The sequence below is a fragment of the Salvelinus alpinus genome, chromosome 15 (assembly GCF_045679555.1).
Source record: "Salvelinus alpinus chromosome 15, SLU_Salpinus.1, whole genome shotgun sequence".
NCBI classification, from domain to species: Eukaryota; Metazoa; Chordata; class Actinopteri; order Salmoniformes; family Salmonidae; genus Salvelinus; species Salvelinus alpinus.
In genome coordinates this window covers 47,640,974-47,658,474 of record NC_092100.1, presented here as the reverse complement: position 1 = coordinate 47,658,474, position 17,501 = coordinate 47,640,974, and the positions used below count along the sequence as shown (strand labels likewise).

Sequence of the window (17,501 nt, the reverse complement as noted above, 5' to 3'; positions counted from 1 at the left end):
AGACAGTGTCTTAAGGTCACTGCCTCTCTGCTGGGCCATGGAGTGTTGGGTGTGCAGTTAGCATTAGTGTGGTTTGTTTATCAAAGAGCCTGGAGATTAAGAGTCCACAGGAAGTGGGCTGTCCTTCCTGGTGCGTCCCATCCCTATACCCCCACACACATGACCTGGGCCATTACACAACGGCCTCATACCCACTGCTGCAGCTCCCTATCGCTTGATTAAACTCAGAGCATGTTGCAGCTGTTAGGCGGTTTCTTAGGGAGCCTGCACTTTCTAATGTAAAGCTAACAACAGTGCCATCACTTTGAGGTTAGCCCTAGTTGTCATGTCAGACCGCGATTATGGGCTCATTTATATACAGTGCCTTCGGAAAGAATTAAGACCCCTTGACTTTTTCCACATTTTGTTACATTACAGCCTTATTCTAAAATTGATTGATTAAATAAAACTATTTCCTCAGCAAACTACACACAATACCACATAACGACAAAGTGAAAACAGGTTTTTAAACATTTTTACAAATGTATTAAAAATAAAAACAGAAATACCTTATTTACATAAGTATTCAGACCGTTTGCTATGAGACTCAAAATTGAGCTCAGGTGACCTGTTTCCATTGAGCATCCTTGAGATGTTTCTACAACTTGAGGCCACCTGTGGTAAATTCAATTGATTGAACATGATTTGGAAAGGCACACACCTGTCTATATAAGGTCCCACAATTAACAGTACTTGTCAGTGCAAAAACCAAGCCATGAGATTGAAGGAATTGTCCGTAGAGTTCCGAGACAGGATTGTGTCGAGGCACAGATCTGGGGAAAGGTACCAAAAAAATTCTGCCGCATTGAAAGTCCCTCAAAACACAGTGGCCTCCATAATTCTTAAATGAAATAAGTTTGGAACCACCGAGACTCTTCCTAGAGCTGGCCGCCCGGCCAAACTGAGCAATTGGGGGAGAAGGGCCTTGGTCAGGGAGGTGACCAAGAACCCGATGGTCACTCTGACAGAGCTCCAGAGTTCCTCAGTGGAGATGGGAGAACCTTCCAGAAGTACAACAATCTCTGCAGCACTCCACCAATCAGGCTTTTATGGTAGAGTGGCCAGACGGAAGCCACTCCTCAGTAAAAGGCACATGACAGCCCGCTTGGAGTTTTCCAACAGGGACCTAAAGACTCTCAGACCATGAGAAACAGGATTCTCTGGTCTGATGAAACCAAGATTGAACTCTTTGGACTGATTGCCAAGCGGTGAAGCATGGTGGTGGCAGCATCATGCTGTGGCAAGGTTTTTCAGTGTCAGGGACTAGTCAGGATCGAGGCAAAGATGAACGGAGAAAAGTACAGAGAGAATTTTGACGAAAACATGCTCCAGGGCGCTCAGGACCTCAGACTGGGGCAAAGGGTCACCTTCCAACAGGACAACAACCCTAAGCACACAGCCAAGACAAGGCAAGAGTGGCTTCGGGACAAGTCTCTGAATGTCCTTGAGTGGCCCAGACAGATCCCGAACTTGAACCCGATCGAACATCTCTGGAGAGACCTGAAAGAAGCTGTGCAGCGACACTCCCCATCCAACCTGACAGAGCTTGAGAGGATCTGCAGAGAAGAATGGGAGAAACTCCCCAAATACAGGTGTGCCAAGCTTGTAGTGTCATACCCAAGAAGACTCGAAGCTGTAATCGCAGCCAAAGGTGCTTCAACAAAGTACTGAGTAAAGGGTCTGAATACTTATGTAAATGTGATATTACAGTTTTTTTTTAAATTTGTAATACATTTGCAAAAATGTTAAATGTAACTTTTTGTTTTGTCATTATGGGGTATTGTGTGTAGATTGATGAGAAAAAAACTATTTAAATCAATTTTAGAATAAGGCTGTAACGTAACAAAATGTGGAAAAAGTCAAGGGGTCTTAATACTTTCCAGATGCAATAACATAACTTTATCTATGAGTCTGCTTTTTCAGTTCACTCTTATCTCTACCCATTTCATGAGGTATTGAAGTGAATAATAAACCCCAATAAAAAATGCCCCATGCTGCATAATAATGTACCTGCAGTTCAACTGACTTATTGAACTCAGTCTTCAGGACATCTCGGACTTGGGATTTGGCAAATCCAACAGTGGCCCCAGCCGGAAAACCTGCATAGGAAGATGGAAGCACACATAGGTAGTAAATCTCATTATCAGATCATTATCTCATCTCACATTATCTCATCTCTCATTGATAAATGCTGTTATAGATTCATTTAGTGAACAATATTATCAAAACATTACATCACAAACGATGACTTTCATACTAAAAGGGAAAGAATAAGACAGAGTTGTTGATTATATCTTAGTAACATTGATTAAGTTGACATTCCACATAATGTTGCTGCATTAAAAAAGTATATTAATACGACAAAGAGGTAATACACCTTACCGACTTCAACAAAGTACACAGGCTTGGAGACGTTGCAGAGGTACTGGCGGCCGATGGTTGTAGGCGGGCTCTTAGTAGTAGTTAGGAGGGTGGTGGTAGTGGTGGTGGCCAGAGGAGTGGTTGTAGAGGCCTCAGTGGTGATGCTGGTAGTAGTAGTGGTGGTGGTGGCAGGATCAGTTGTGGAGATGTCTACACCGCTAACTGTAGTCTGGCTGTCGTTGGTCACTGCTGTGACAGGACTATCAGTATCAACGCCTTGGTCAGCCATGACTGACACCGGGGGGATGGTGGTGGCATTGGTGGCTGGTTCTGTCGGGCCTGAGGTGACATTGGGGGGTAATTCTGTCTGGCCGGGAAATGGGGAGAAGGCGATAGAGGTGGTCACCACAGGAGTTACGAGAGAGGTGCTGAGGAGGGCCGTCTCTGTGGCGGAGGGAGAGACGTACCACAGGATGTCTGTCTCCGAGGCAGTAGCACTAGGCTGCACTGACACTAAGACAGAGCTGTTGTCCAGTCCGACACTGGAGGTGGCCACAGGGCTCGTCCATTCACCGGACACCTGACCAGTGACACCCCACAGGGAGGACGAGAGGTCCATGGAGGGAGTTGGCGCTACTGAAGCCTCCAGGAATGGCACTGTGACATTCAGCGGAGTCATCTCCGTAGTGTCCGCGGTGGTCGTATTCAGAGGCTCTGAGCTGGAGATATCAGCGGAGGACTCTTCGATCCAGGAAGTGTTGTCAGAAGGCTGGACCTCCACTCCATCCACTCCATAGAAGGCTGTGAGCATGTGGCTGAGGTCCACAGTGAAGGTGCTAGTGGCCACGATGTGAGTGGTGCTGATGGACATCAGGGAGAAATGCCTGGAGGTGGTGGTCACGTTAGTGCCCCTGTGTTCTTCTGAGTCTTCCTTGGTCAGCTGGTTGGTGTAGTACTCCAGGCTGTTCATGTCTGGTAAGAGAAGGTCTGTTGGTTCAACCATAAAGGTATCTGCCCAGTCAACATCTGAACCGCCTGGTAAATCCCCTTGAGGTGTTAGTATTTGTGTTGAGGCTAGCGTGGGGTGACTGGGAGAGGGATGGATGGAGAGAGGAACGGACGTGGGGGCCACACTTCCAACGCTAGAGCTGTAAGCCGCTGTTGTGAGAATAGGTGAAGACGTCATGTGACGCATCGAGGAGAAGGACACGCCGACCCTGGAGGGGAAGGAGGTGTCGTAGCTTTCCGCGTTGGAGTCCTCCAGGTCGTACATGTCCGTGGGCAGGTTGGTGACCAGGGAGAAGTCGTCCCTTTCCAAGCCCATGTAGGACGCGGTCTCCGGGTAGTCTCCGGAGCCCCAATCCACCACCATGGTGTTGGTGGGGAAGAAGTCCTCAGGAGGGACCATGGTGGGCTCGGACGAGGAGGATGTGGTGTGAGGGTTCAGAAAAGGCACGTAGCTGGGAGCCAGCTGCATCTCAGGTGATGGTTTCGGGAGCATGTGGATATCTTGAGCAGCATCGTCCTTCTGCATGAGCTCACTGCTGGGGCGAAGGTGATCCAGATAGATTAACCTACTTGAGGGATCAAGGGGCAGTTTGGGATCCAGCAAGAGATCGCCTAAACTCTGGGACATGCCTGGATTATGTTTAGACTCTGGCCTGGCTTGGTCTGACTGGGCTTCTACATCTACCAGATTGTCAACAGGCAGTCTAGGCTGGTCGAGGGGTCCAACAGGAAGTGATGTCATAAATGCAGGAGTTGTCTGTTTTGATGCGTCTTGCTGGTTGCTGGGGGATAATAATGGAGGTTCATCTGGAGCTCTCTCATTAGAGTTTGGAACAATGAACTGTACCAATGTAGTCCAACTGGTGGCTGTAGAGAAGTTCAAGGGTGTTGTGGATTTGTTGGACTGTGGTCCGAGAGGTTTCTGAGGTGGTACTGTAACAAGGGTTGGAGAGAAAATTGCCATGGTTGAGTTAGGACCATAGAGCTTCAGCTCCCTTGAGAGTCTGGTAGGGCCTTTAGGTTGTTGCTGAAGGCCAACCACAGGCTCTGAGGAGCTTAAAGTGGGAGTGGAGAGAGGGTCTGGACCAATGGGGAGGGGATCTCTAGAAGTCAATGATTTGGAGTTTTGAGAAGCTGAAATACCCCATTGAGTAAGTGTTAGTGTAGATTCAGGTGGTAGGTGACCAGGTGAAGGGAGAGCTGTAGTTGTTGTGTCGTCTGGGTGCTCAGAGGCCTCAGTGTGTGAAACGAATAAGGCTGAGGGTGATTCAGTCCAGCTTGATGCTTCTTCCTGAAACTCATCCAACACGGTGGGATCCAACGAAGAACAGTCTACTGAAAAATAAACAATATCAAACATGAACATTGATAATGGCAAATTATAGATCAGATAAGTTATCTGTAGAAAACTGAGTAGCCTAACTAAGACTGCACTGAAATAAAGTACTGTGGAAAATAGCATGCTCTTCAAATTGACTACGAGATCAATATGATCTCATTCTCATTGAAGACTTGTTGTTGATATACAGTGAAGCTTTTTCATTTCGTTTTCTTGCTCAGTGAGTTTTGGCAACAACAACCTTTGGAAATGAACAGGAAGGAAGCCATCCATCACTCTTCAGAGAACAAAGTAGGCTATAAATGGTGAACCAAATTGCAGGATCAAATCAAACAACACTGGATAAAGTCAACCGATTTAGCCTAGTGACTCAAAGGGGAAAAGCTGTGGGGGTATTTCCACACAGGCATATAATTATAGACATTTCCTACATCACATCAATAGGACTCAAATATGTTCTGCCAGGCTCTTTAGCCTTAATTAGTAGGCTACTTTTCTCCATAGAATAAACACTGATCTGTGACTGTCAATAAATAACATACAAATTAATGAGAAGAATCATGAATGGTCCCAAGGACATAATATAGGATTACCATTTATCATCGGAGGGCTCCATATGGGCCTAACCTGATCCTCACCTCTGGAGCAAAGGTTATGGGATGATTATTGGATGCTAAAGGTACACATTTGAGGCCTATTCTTCATCTGTCATGGTCAGGGTTGGGGAGTAGGCCTAATCAATTACATATAATCTGATTACAAAAAAAACTGTGACTGTAATCAGTTAATTTACCAGCAAATGTAATCAGATTACAGATACTTTTGAAAAATGAAATGATTACTTCTTGGATTACTTTTAAATTCAGAAAGGATGTGTGCTGAGAAAAAAAATACATTATGACGCCTTTCTGTTTTCTCAGTGACATTCAATTCAGCATCGGAAAAAAGGTGCAAGTTTAAGTTTGTTCCACCTGAACGAGTCTGACCACAAGTCAGAGACCACTATGATGACAAACCAAATGTGTTTGATGGATCCGTTTTGTCTTCTTCTAATGCCTCTTAAGGGGAAAGTAATCCAAAAGTAATCAGATTATGTTACTGAGTTTAAGTAATCCAAAAGTTACATTACTGATTAGGACTTTTTCCTACAATTTTAGACAGGTAACTAACTAGCAACTGTAATGTAATAAAGGTAATGAAATCCACACTAAAACGTTAACTTAAGCCTGATAACCTAATTTGAGTCTATGTGCAAAAAGACTCCAACCAACAACGTTACATAAATTGTACAATACCACTTATAGGCTGCGACATTGTGTTTGTGCACTCCTACAAAATCACTACAGTGCCTTAGGCATCAGGCTAATCACTAGTCTAACTAATGCAGTACCATTTGCCAAAGTGGCTGTAAAATGGAAAAATCTATTCAGAACCACAAAACACTGTTACAGTCCAGAGTGACTGGATGCACACAACAATGACAAAAAAAGTTATCGGCAGAACCCTCATGGAACAGCAGTGAATAAACGGGTTAGGCTATCTCACAGTGAACATTTTGTGATGGTGTACTATCATTTCCTTTGTGTGTATGATAATACATTTAGTTTGTATAGCCTAATTAATGTTGTGTGTGGATGAGGATATATGGAGACCATATGTTCCAGAGTAACAACCTCAGGTCATTCTAGTTTAATGGTCCAAAGTGAGCTACGTACTGAAGCACACTAGTAGGAACAACTAGCTAGTTACATAACATTTTCTGGTGCTTGACCTTCGTATGTCCCTATTCTCCCTCATCAAAAGCAATTGTATATTTTATTCAAAAGCCATCACAAACCTACCAGGACTAATTCTAGTAATTTTTTAGAGTGGGGTTTGGTTGGGCACTGAAGTGCTGTAATGGACAATATGTCTTCGCTGATGCAGTGAGTATGTTTCTGACTAACTTGCCAGACTAGAGAGTGCTAGAGAGTGCCAACGGCCTTTATTCAGTCATTTGCTTCTTGCGTAACTTAAGCATCATGCATGATTTAATTGGGAACTGCCATGATTACACAAGTCACAGTCTAATACACGTGTGTGTGACGTGTGTTTTGTGTGTACACGTGCGTGTGTGCGTGTTTCCGGGGCAGGATGTGTGTGTGAGCTGCCGGGAAGCCATGGGTGCCACGCTACAACACTTTGAATAATTCATAGTAGTGGACCTTCAAATCGGGTTCCAAAGAGCTGTATCAATTTGCCTAGTTTATATTCTAAAACGTGTTTTATACATTTTCCATTAGAATCGCGCTTAAAGTCCAAACAGAGGCTTGTGCTGTTGAATCAGGGAACTTTGAGAACCAGAAAGCTGTATTACCCTGCAATCAGACGAGAGGTGTAGTGTATGTCATCACAGTTGGACTACTAGGCAGATCAGACAGCTGAGTTGAGGTGGTCTCCTAATGGTAACTGAGATGGTATCTTGAAGAGAGTAGATTGTCAACATGAACCTTCTGGAGGAATAATGTGAGTGTGTGAGTATCAGGTTTTGTTTACACTGAGGTGAACTCATGGCAGGTAACCAACAGGAAGCTGCTGAGGGGAGAACGGCTCATAATAATATCCGGAACGGAGCGGAATGGAACGGCATCAAGCACCTGGAAACCATGTGTTTGATGTATTTGATACCATTCCACTCAACCGCTCCAGCTATTACCACGAGCCTGTTCTCCCCAATTAAGGTACCACCAACCTCCTGTGCAGGTAACACGTCCTTCGAACAGCATGGTGACTGCCTGGCTCTGTGAAGACTGTGAGATGGTAGATATTCTGGAACTGTCTGTGGTAAACCCGGCTGAAATCCACTTCAAATATCCCCTTTCAGAAAGTGTAGCTCATTCGCAAGAGATCGTATTGATTTTATGGGAGAGACAGAGAAACGTTGACTTGTCCACAGTTTCATTTGAGAGGACTCGGGAGAAGACGCAATAAAGAAAGCAAAGTACGTTAGAAAAAGGGTCCGACTTTCTGTAATTCTTCTGTAACGTAGGCGTATCTAATGTAAACATAACAGGAATCTTCATCTATTCTGTTGGGTGTTAAAGCAGTGAAGTGAGCTTGATCGGGCTATGGGCTTCAGTATGCCGTGCTACTGCAAATGTTTTACACTGTCTGTGTGACTGAGAGTACATTAGAGGGACTTCAGAGTTCAGACCCTGACTAGGCATCGCTAGCAGCACAAGCCACAACCAGACTCGTCATACGGAGTGACTCAGCAACTGCCTGCCATGTCACTGCTCTCTGTACGAGCTCTCTACACATCAAAACAACCACAGTACCAGATGACATCTATTTATACCAAAGAAAGATAGAGGAAAACTCATAAACACACGCATCATCATCATACAACCCAAACTACCGAGAACCAGTGAGAGATCCAGCCAAAGAACCACAGCTGCTCAGACATCTAGACTGGCTATGATGCATCTGAACTTTGTTTGTGGAGATGAACTTGAACTCAATCAAGGTGCTCTTTACGGTCTTTGTTTTCCTTCATTGCTCCCATTCAGTCAATGTTAGATCTAGACAGTGACTGGCTCCCCTAAGAGGAAAACATGCTAAATGCTATCATTTGGTTCTGTAACATGTACGCTGGGAGTTGGGGAGGAAGTACAGGGAGTGTATTTAATAAATAAATGAACATAGAAGAAAACAAGATACACGAGTAGCGTACAGACATCGAACACAAACAGAGTCAATAACGCCGAGGGAAAGAACCAAAAGGGAGTGACATATATAGAGAAGGTAATCAGGCCGGTGATTGAGTCCAGGTGAGTTTGATGAGGTGCTGATGCGCGTGACGATGGTGACAGGTGTGCATAAAAATGAGCGGCCTGACGACCTCGAGCGCCGGAGAGGGAGTATACGTGACAGTACCATTTTCAGTCCCTGAATTTTTTTTTACAAAAGAATTGTCATGCACCTATGCACTTAAATAGCAAATGGAGGACGCTTTTCCCATTGTTCATTTTCATACCAGCCAGGTAGGCTATACTCCTGTTGTAAAGTGAAGCAATGTGCTTAATATTAGGAAAGTTGAGAAATAAATATAGTAGGCCTAGCCTCTAGAAAGGCGATGGGATCCTCCTCTTTTAATAGAGGCCATCAAAACTCTGTTAACTTGCATAGCCTATAGAAATGTTGCGCAACATGAGCTCATAGGCTCTCATGACGTTTTGTGATTTTCGATTGCATTTCCATTGACGTCAGAGAGATTATTTGTATTTGTATTTATTATGGATCCCCATTAGCTGCTTCTTTACTCTTCCTGGGGTCCCGCAAAATTAAGGTAGTTTATACAATTTTAAAACATTACAATACTTTCTCAGATTTTACAACACACTGTGTGGCCTCAGGACCCTACTCCACCACTACCACATATCTACATTACTAAATCCATGTGTGTGTGTGTGTGTGTGTGCATGCATGTGTCTGTGCCAATGTTTGTGTTGCTTCACAGTCCCCGCTGTTCCATAAGGTGTTTTTTTATCTGTTTCTTAAATCAAATGTTACTGCTTTGCGTCAGTTACTTGATTTGGAATAGAGTTCCATGTAGTCATGGCTCTATGTAGTACTGTGTGCCTCCCATAGTCTGTTCTGGACTTGGGGACTGTGAAGAGACCTCTTGTGGGGTATGCATGGGTTTCCGAGCTGTGTGCCAGTAGTTTAGACAGAGAGCTCAGTGCATTCAACATGTCAATACCTCTCATAAATAAAGGTAGTGAGGAAGTCAATCTCTCCTCCACTTTCAGCCAGGAGAGATTGACATGCATATTATTAATATTAGCTCTCTGAGTACATCCAAGGGCCAGCCATGCTGCCCTGTTCTGAGCCAATTGCAAAAAAGTCTGAACTCTGAAACTAACTGCAGCTCTTTGTTGAGTGTTGCAGTCATTTCAGTCGCTGTAGTAGCTGACGTGTATAGTGTTGAGTCATCCGCATACATAGAAACTCTGGCTTTACTCTGTCAGCGTCGTTAGTAAAAATTGAAAAAAGCAAGGGGCCTAAACAGCTACCCTGGGGAATTCCTGATTCTAACTGGATTATATTTGATAGGCTTCCATTGAAGAACACCCTCTGTGTTCTGTTAGACAAGTAACTCTTTATCCACATTATAGCAGGGGGTGTAAAGCCATAACACATATGTTTTTCCAGCAGCAGACTATGATCGATAATGTCAAAATCTGCACTGAAGTCTAACAAGACAGCCCCCACAATCTATTTATCATCAATTTATCAGCCAGTCATCAGTCATTTGGTATGTGCTGTGCTTGTTGAGTGGCCTTCCCTATAAGCATGCTGAAATTCTGTTGTCAATTTGTTTACTGTAAAATAGCATTGCATCTGGTCAAACACCATTTTTTCCAGAAGTTTACCAATCAGGCTGATTGGTCGACTATTTGAGCCAGTAAAAGAGGCTTTACTATTCTTGGGTAGCGGAATGACTTTAGCTTCCCTCCAGGCCTGAGGGCACACACTCTCTAGTAGGCTTAAATTGAAGATGTGGCAAATAGGAGTGGCAATATCGTCTGCTATTATCCTCAGTAGAGGGACAATAGAGTGCTGAGTACCAGGCACATAGCAAGTTTGGTAGGCTCCTGATGACCATCAGCAGCATCAGAGCTCAGTTTTGGAGAAGCCTTGTTACCGTGACTAAATGGTCACGTGGAATTTGACTGTGGTCATGACTCGTAACCGCCGGTGTGGCGGTAATACGGTCACCGTAACAGCCCTAATCAGGCCAACATGTTCCTTTTTCTTGGGTGTCCTGAAAATGAGTAGTGTCTCAGTGCCTGGATATTCCAGAGCGTACACTAGCTAGCTAACTTCCATGCGGCATGCAGCGCCACGGGGCGCCAAGCGTTTGAACCCCAGCAGCTGGGTAACACTCCTCCACACCTCCCTCCTTTCCATGACCATTAGTAACACACAGAGAGAGAGATAGATATATAAAGAGAGTGAGAGAGAGCGAGAGCGAGAGAGAAAAAAAAATTCTATATTCTTTAAAAACTTTTGTGAGTGTAATGTTTACTAATGTTTCCCTGTTAATTTCCCTTTTGTTTATTGTCTATTTAATTTGCTTCGACAATGTAAACATATGTTTCCCATGCCAATAAAGTCTTTTGAATTGAATGAGAGAGAGAGACAGAGAGAGAGATCTTCTGCACAGATTCTGCCAGGACAGCAACACAATTAGACCCAACCAAATCATGAGAAAACAAAAAGATAATTACTTGACACATTGGAAAGAATTAACTAAAAAACAGAGCAAACTAGAATGCTATTTGGCCCTAAACAGAGAGTACACAGTGGCAGAATACCTGACCACTGTAACTGACCCAAACTTAAGGAAAGCTTTGACTATGTACAAACTCAGTGAGCATAGCCTTGCTATTGAGAAAGGCCACCATAGAGACACCTCCCTATCCCTCCCTCCCTCCCTCTCTCTCTTCCTCTCTCCCTCTGCTTAATGCTGGGCCTGAGAGGAAGCTACTAGCTACAGAAGCATCCTTCATTAGACAGAAACATTGTTACTTCTTACAGTGTCTAGGCCTACAGTGCCTTCGGAAAGTATTGACACCCCTTGACTTTTTCCACATTTTGTTGTGTTTCAGCCTGAATTTAAAATTGATTAAATTGAGATTTTGTATCACTGGCCTACACACAATACCAAAGTTGAATATTGTTGAAATGTATTGAAATCTATTAAAAATGTATTAAAAATGAAAAGCTGAAATGTCCTTTTTGTTATGGTAAGCCTTTTATTTTATTTATTTCAACTTTATTTAACCAGGTAGGCTAGTTGAGAACAAGTTCTCATTTACAACTGCAACCTGGCCAAGATAAAGCAAAGCAGAGCGACACAAACAACAACACAGAGTTACACATGGAATAAACAAACATACAATAGACAATACAACACAATAGAGAAAAAAAGTATATATACAGTGTGTGCAAATGAGGTAAGATAAGGGAGGTAAGACAATAAATAGGCTATAGTGGCAAAATAATTACAATTTAGCAATTAAACACTGGAGTGATAGAAGTGCAGAAGATGAATGTGCAAGTAGAGATACTGGGGTGCAAAGGAGCAAAATAAATAATAACAGTATGGGGATGAGGTAGTTGGATGGGCTATTTACAGATGGGCTATGTACAGGTGCAGTGATCTGTGAGCTGCTCTGACAGCTGGTGCTTAAAGTTAGTGAGGGAGATATGGGTCTCCAGCTTCAGTGATTTTTGCAAATCGTTCCAGTCATTGGCGGCAGAGAACTAGAAGCAAAGGTGGCCAAAGGAGGAATTGGCTTTGGCTTTCCTAACTGCCTGTGTACAGTGGGGAGAACAAGTATTTGATACACTGCCGATTTTGCAGGTTTTCCTACTTACAAAGCATGTAGAGGTCTGTAATTTTTATCATAGGTACACTTCAACTGTGAGAGACGGAATCTAAAACAAAAATCCAGAAAATCACATTGTATGATTTTTAAGTAATTCATTTGCATTTTATTGCATGACATAAGTATTTGATACATCAGAAAAGCAGAACTGAATATTTGGTACAGAAACCTTTGTTTGCAATTACAGAGATCATACGTTTCCTGTAGTTCTTGACCAGGTTTGCACACACTGCAGCAGGGATTTTGGCCCACTCCTCCATACAGACCTTCTCCAGATCCTTCAGGTTTCGGGGCTGTCGCTGGGCAATACGGACTTTCAGCTCCCTCCAAAGATTTTCTATTGGGTTCAGGTCTGGAGACTGGCTAGGCCACTCCAGGACCTTGAGATGCTTCTTACGGAGCCACTCCTTAGTTGCCCTGGCTGTGTGTTTCGGGTCGTTGTCATGCTGGAAGACCCAGCCACGACCCATCTTCAATGCTCTTACTGAGGGAAGGAGGTTGTTGGCCAAGATCTCGCGATACATGGCCCCATCCATCCTCCCCTCAATACGGTGCAGTCGCCCTGTCCCCTTTGCAGAAAAGCATCCCCAAAGAATGATGTTTCCACCTCCATGCTTCACGGTTGGGATGGTGTTCTTGGGGTTGTACTCATCCTTCTTCTTCCTCCAAACACGGCGAGTGGAGTTTATACCAAAAAGCTCTAAAAGCTCAATATTCCAAGGTAAGAGGTTTTAGGTTGTAGTTAATATGCAAAAATGTATCAACGTAAAATTAATCAACATTTAGTGTTTTCTTCACCCAACTTTTTTTTTTTTTCAATTTAAAGTTTTATTAAGTTTTCAAACAACCAACCAAACACATTCCACATTCACAGATGTGACAGACTTAAAAAAATAAAAAAATAATAATAAAAAAATAAAAAATGTTATATATATATATACATATATACATACCTACATATACATACATACACACATACACACAAATAATAATTATAACAAAATTTAAAATGTAGAACTTGCAGCAGCACTATCAAGGTTCTTATTTGCTATTTCCAGCCTTAGCTGAGATGACGAGCCAATGATTAGTTTTTAGATTTTACAGCACCTTACACAACACGCATCTGCTCACCTCCCCGATCCCCCCATTCACTCTGTCCAATTTGAGATATAGTGGAGTAGTGGAGACCAGAGTCTATCAAACTTGGGCTGTCTCTTGTGGAGGTCATAAGTGAGCTTTTCAAGAGGGAGAAAGTCAACAATCTGGTCAATCCACATTTTAAATGTAGGAGAGGTACTAGAGGCCCACAATAGAAGGATACATTTCTTAGCAAAGTATGTAATGGTCATGAGCAAATTTTCTCTGTCAGGATCAAGAACAAAGTCCTGCTGGGCATTAAGAAGATAGAGACACGGGGTCATATCAAACTGTACATCTAGTATTTTCTGTGCAGCAGTATGTATAGATTGCCAAAATCTGGCAATCTCTCTACAGCTCCAAAATACATGCATATAGGTTCCACTTTCAGAGGTACATCTTTTACAGTTAGGAGAAATGTCTGTTTTCATTTTATGGAGTCTCAAGGGAGTGTAATAAAATTTGTACAAAAATTTGTAATTCGATTCTTTCATTTTTACATTAGTAGAGGAGCAGTATACCCTGTCGCAAACCTCCGCCCATAACTCATCACTGATAGTCAGACCAAGGTCCTTTTCCCAGATTATTTTCAAAGGAGTAAAGGAGGAGCCTCCTTTCTCAGAAAGGAGTCTATAGATATAGGATATTTTGCCTTTAATGGATTGTGCTGTGACAAGAAGGGTTTCAACTTCGTTCAACTGAGTTCTAAACCTCCTCTTGGAAGTAAATGAGGAGATGACATGTCTAATTTGAAGATATTTTAAAAAATGGGATCTTGGCACATTGAATTCACTGCAGAGCTCTTGAAAGGATTTCAGTGTAGTGGTCTTTTCACCCAACTTTTAACCCAAATCCAATGACGTGGAGATTTTTTGGTTGTTGATTTCAAGTTGAATTCACATTAGTTGACAACTCAACCAAATGTAAATCAAAACTAGACAATGAACTGACATCTGTGCCCAGTGTGTAATTTGACCGAGGACAATGCAACAGCCAGCAGACGGACAGGTAACTTGGGTTGACATTACAGTAGGCACGGCTGGACAAAGGGTTACAGGACAGAGTACCGCTGCCACCTGCTTGCTGAAACACGAGCGTTTTGCGCACCACTGGGTTTCATCAATTTAACAGGCATGGAACGCATGCACGGAGACACCTTCAAATATCCCATCATCGTAGCACAAATGTCAAGTGCGTGAACTGGCAAGAGAAGTGTGCCATAGGACAGGTTTGATGAGGTCAACAAGGAATGTGGACTATTATACTGTACAATTTTATGGTTACTGTTTGGCTAAATTATATTGATGAGTAATCAAATAAAGAATTTCCCATTTTATTCCTTCATTAAAACAAAATAACACTGAAATAAGCCCTGGTTTCATTAAAGGCTGACAGCATTCTTGAATTAATGTGGTGGGAGGTTAATTAATTCCTTACATGAAAAATCCCCTAATAATGAGATTCCTGCTGCACGTGATGGGGCCTTGAGGTGTCTCATTTGCATCAACACACAACATCTACATACTGGCACAAATTGTCTTCATAACAAATATTGGTCTGCCTCCTCACTCCTTCTAAAGACTTTGTGGATGAAAGAGTAGCTGAGTTGATCATAACGTCTACTAGCAACACAGGCCCATTCATATGACAGAATTATTCAATCAGTTTGAGCATCGGAGTAGCTGGCAGGTGGCCTGCACAACAGGAGGATTATCTGTGCTGCCAATGGCTGATCCTACCATTTCTTGTCATCCTAATAACATAACAAGAAATACACATAGCCAGAGAGAGAGAGAGAGCGAGAGCGAGAGAGAAAAGTGGGACACAAAATGGAACAAACACCCAATTGAGACTCTGCATGCAGAATTCTGCTAAAATAGGATTTAGGACTATACCCGCTAGTTATCAACATCCAGAAAAGAGCTGTTCAATTCTACAACCACCTAAAAGGAAGTGATGCCCACACATTCCACCACAAAGCCCTCACCTACAGAGATGAACCAGAGCCTCAGGACAGAAACACATTTAGACGCAACCCAATTATGAGAAATCAAAAAGATAACTAATTGACATACTGAAAAGAATCAACCAAAAACAGAGCACATTGGAATGCTCTCTGGCCCTAAACAGAGTATACAATGTCAGAATACCTGACCACTGTGACTGACCCTAAATGTATAAAGTCATTGACTATGTACAGACTAGAGTTAGACTGATTAATCGTCATGGCCGATTAATTAAGGACGATTTCAAGTTTTCATAACAATCGGTAATTGGCCTTTTTGGACGCCGATTATGGCCATGATGCGTGGCAGGCTGACCACCTGTTACACGAGTGCAGCGTCAAAAGGAGCCAAGGTAAGTTGCTAGCTAGCATTAAACTTACCTTATAAAAAACAATCAATCTTCACATAATCACTAGTTAACTACACATGGTTGATGATATTACTAAGTTAACTAGCTTGTCCTGCGTTGCAAATAATCACAGTGCCTGTTCATTTATCGTCGAATCACAGCCTACTTCAACTTCGCCAAACGGGTGATGATTTAACAAAAGCGCTTTTGCAAAAAAAGCACATTCGTTGCACAAATGTACCTAACCATAAACATCAATGCCGTTCTTAAAATCAATACACAGAAGTATATATTTTTTAAACCTGCATATTTAGTTAAAATAAATGCATGTTAGCAGGCAATATTAATTGGGTAATTGTGTCACTTCTCTTGCGTTCAGTGCAAGCAGAGTCAGGGTATATGTAACAGTTTGGGCCGCCTGGCTCGTTGCGAACTGTGTTTCTTCCTAACAAAGACCGAATTGCCAGAATTTTACATTATTATGACATAACATTGAAGGTTTTTTAATTTATTTTTTATTTCACCTTTATTTAACCAGGTAGGCAAATTGAGAACACGTTCTCATTTACAATTGCGACCTGGCCAAGATAAAGCAAAGCAGTTCGACACATACAACAACACATAGTTACACATGGAGTAAAACAAACATACAGTCAATAATACAGTGAAAAATAAGTCTATATACAATGTGAGCAAGTGAGGTGAGATAAAGGAGGTGAAGGCAAACAAAATATATAAAATATATATATAAATAAATAAAAATATAAAAAAGGCCATGGTGGCGAAGTAAATACAATATAGCAAGTAAAAAAACACTGGAATGGTTGGTTTGCAGTGGAAGAAAGTGTAAAGTAGAGATAGAAATAATGGGGAGCAAAATAAATAAATAAATACAGTAGGTAAAAAGGTAGTTGTTTGGGCTAAATTATAGATGGGCTATGTACAGGTGCAGTAATCTATGAGCTGCTCTGACAGCTGGTGCTTAAAGCTATTGAGGGAGATAAGTGTTTCCAGTTTCAGAGATTTTTGTAGTTCGTTCCAGTCATTGGCAGCAGAGAACTGGAAGGAGAGGCGGCCAAAGGAAGAATTGGTTTTGGGGGTGACCAGAGAGATATACCTGCTGGAGCGCGTGCTACAGGTAGGTGCTGCTATGGTGACCAGCGAGCTGAGATAAGGGGGGACTTTACCTAGCAGGGTCTTGTAGATGACCTGGAGCCAGTGGGTTTGGCGACGAGTATGAAGCGAGGGCCAGCCAACGAGAGTGTACAGGTCGCAGTGGTGGGTAGTATATGGGGCTTTGGTGACAAAACGGATGGCACTGTGATAGACTGCATCCAATTTATTGAGTAGGGTTTTGGAGGCTATTTTGTAAATGACATCACCGAAGTCGAGGATTGGTAGGATGGTCAGTTTTACAAGGGTATGTTTGGCAGCATGAGTGAAGGATGCTTTGTTGCGGAATAGGAAGCCAATTCTAGATTTAACTTTGGATTGGAGATGTTTGATGTGAGTCTGGAAGGAGAGTTTACAGTCTAACCAGACACCTAGGTATTTGTAGTTGTCCACATATTCTAAGTCAGAGCCGTCCAGAGTAGTGATGTTGGACAGGCGGGCAGGTGCAGGCAGCGATCGGTTGAAGAGCATGCATTTAGTTTTACTTGTATTTAAGAGCAATTGGAGGCCACGGAAGGAGAGCTGTACGGCATTGAAGCTCGCCTGGAGGGTTGTTAACACAGTGTCAAAAGAAGGGCCAGAAGTATACAGAATAGTGTCGTCTGCGTAGAGGTGGATCAGAGAATCACCAGCAGCAAGAGCGACATCATTGA

General features: G+C 42.7%; 1 protein-coding gene across 4 annotated transcripts in view; it reads right to left on the bottom strand.

The window, feature by feature from the left end:
- LOC139540203 (UPF0606 protein KIAA1549-like) overlaps nt 1–17,501 on the bottom strand; it is an 87,708-nt gene that overhangs the window by 39,770 nt on the left and 30,437 nt on the right. For all 4 annotated transcript variants that reach the window (XM_071343821.1, XM_071343820.1, XM_071343819.1 and 1 more), the window contains exons 3-4: nt 2,422–4,743; nt 2,050–2,138 (exon numbers count right to left, since the gene is read on the bottom strand). In XM_071343821.1, coding sequence (XP_071199922.1) covers nt 2,050–2,138; nt 2,422–4,743 — 2,411 coding nt within the window. The remainder of the gene's footprint in view (nt 1–2,049; nt 2,139–2,421; nt 4,744–17,501) is intronic.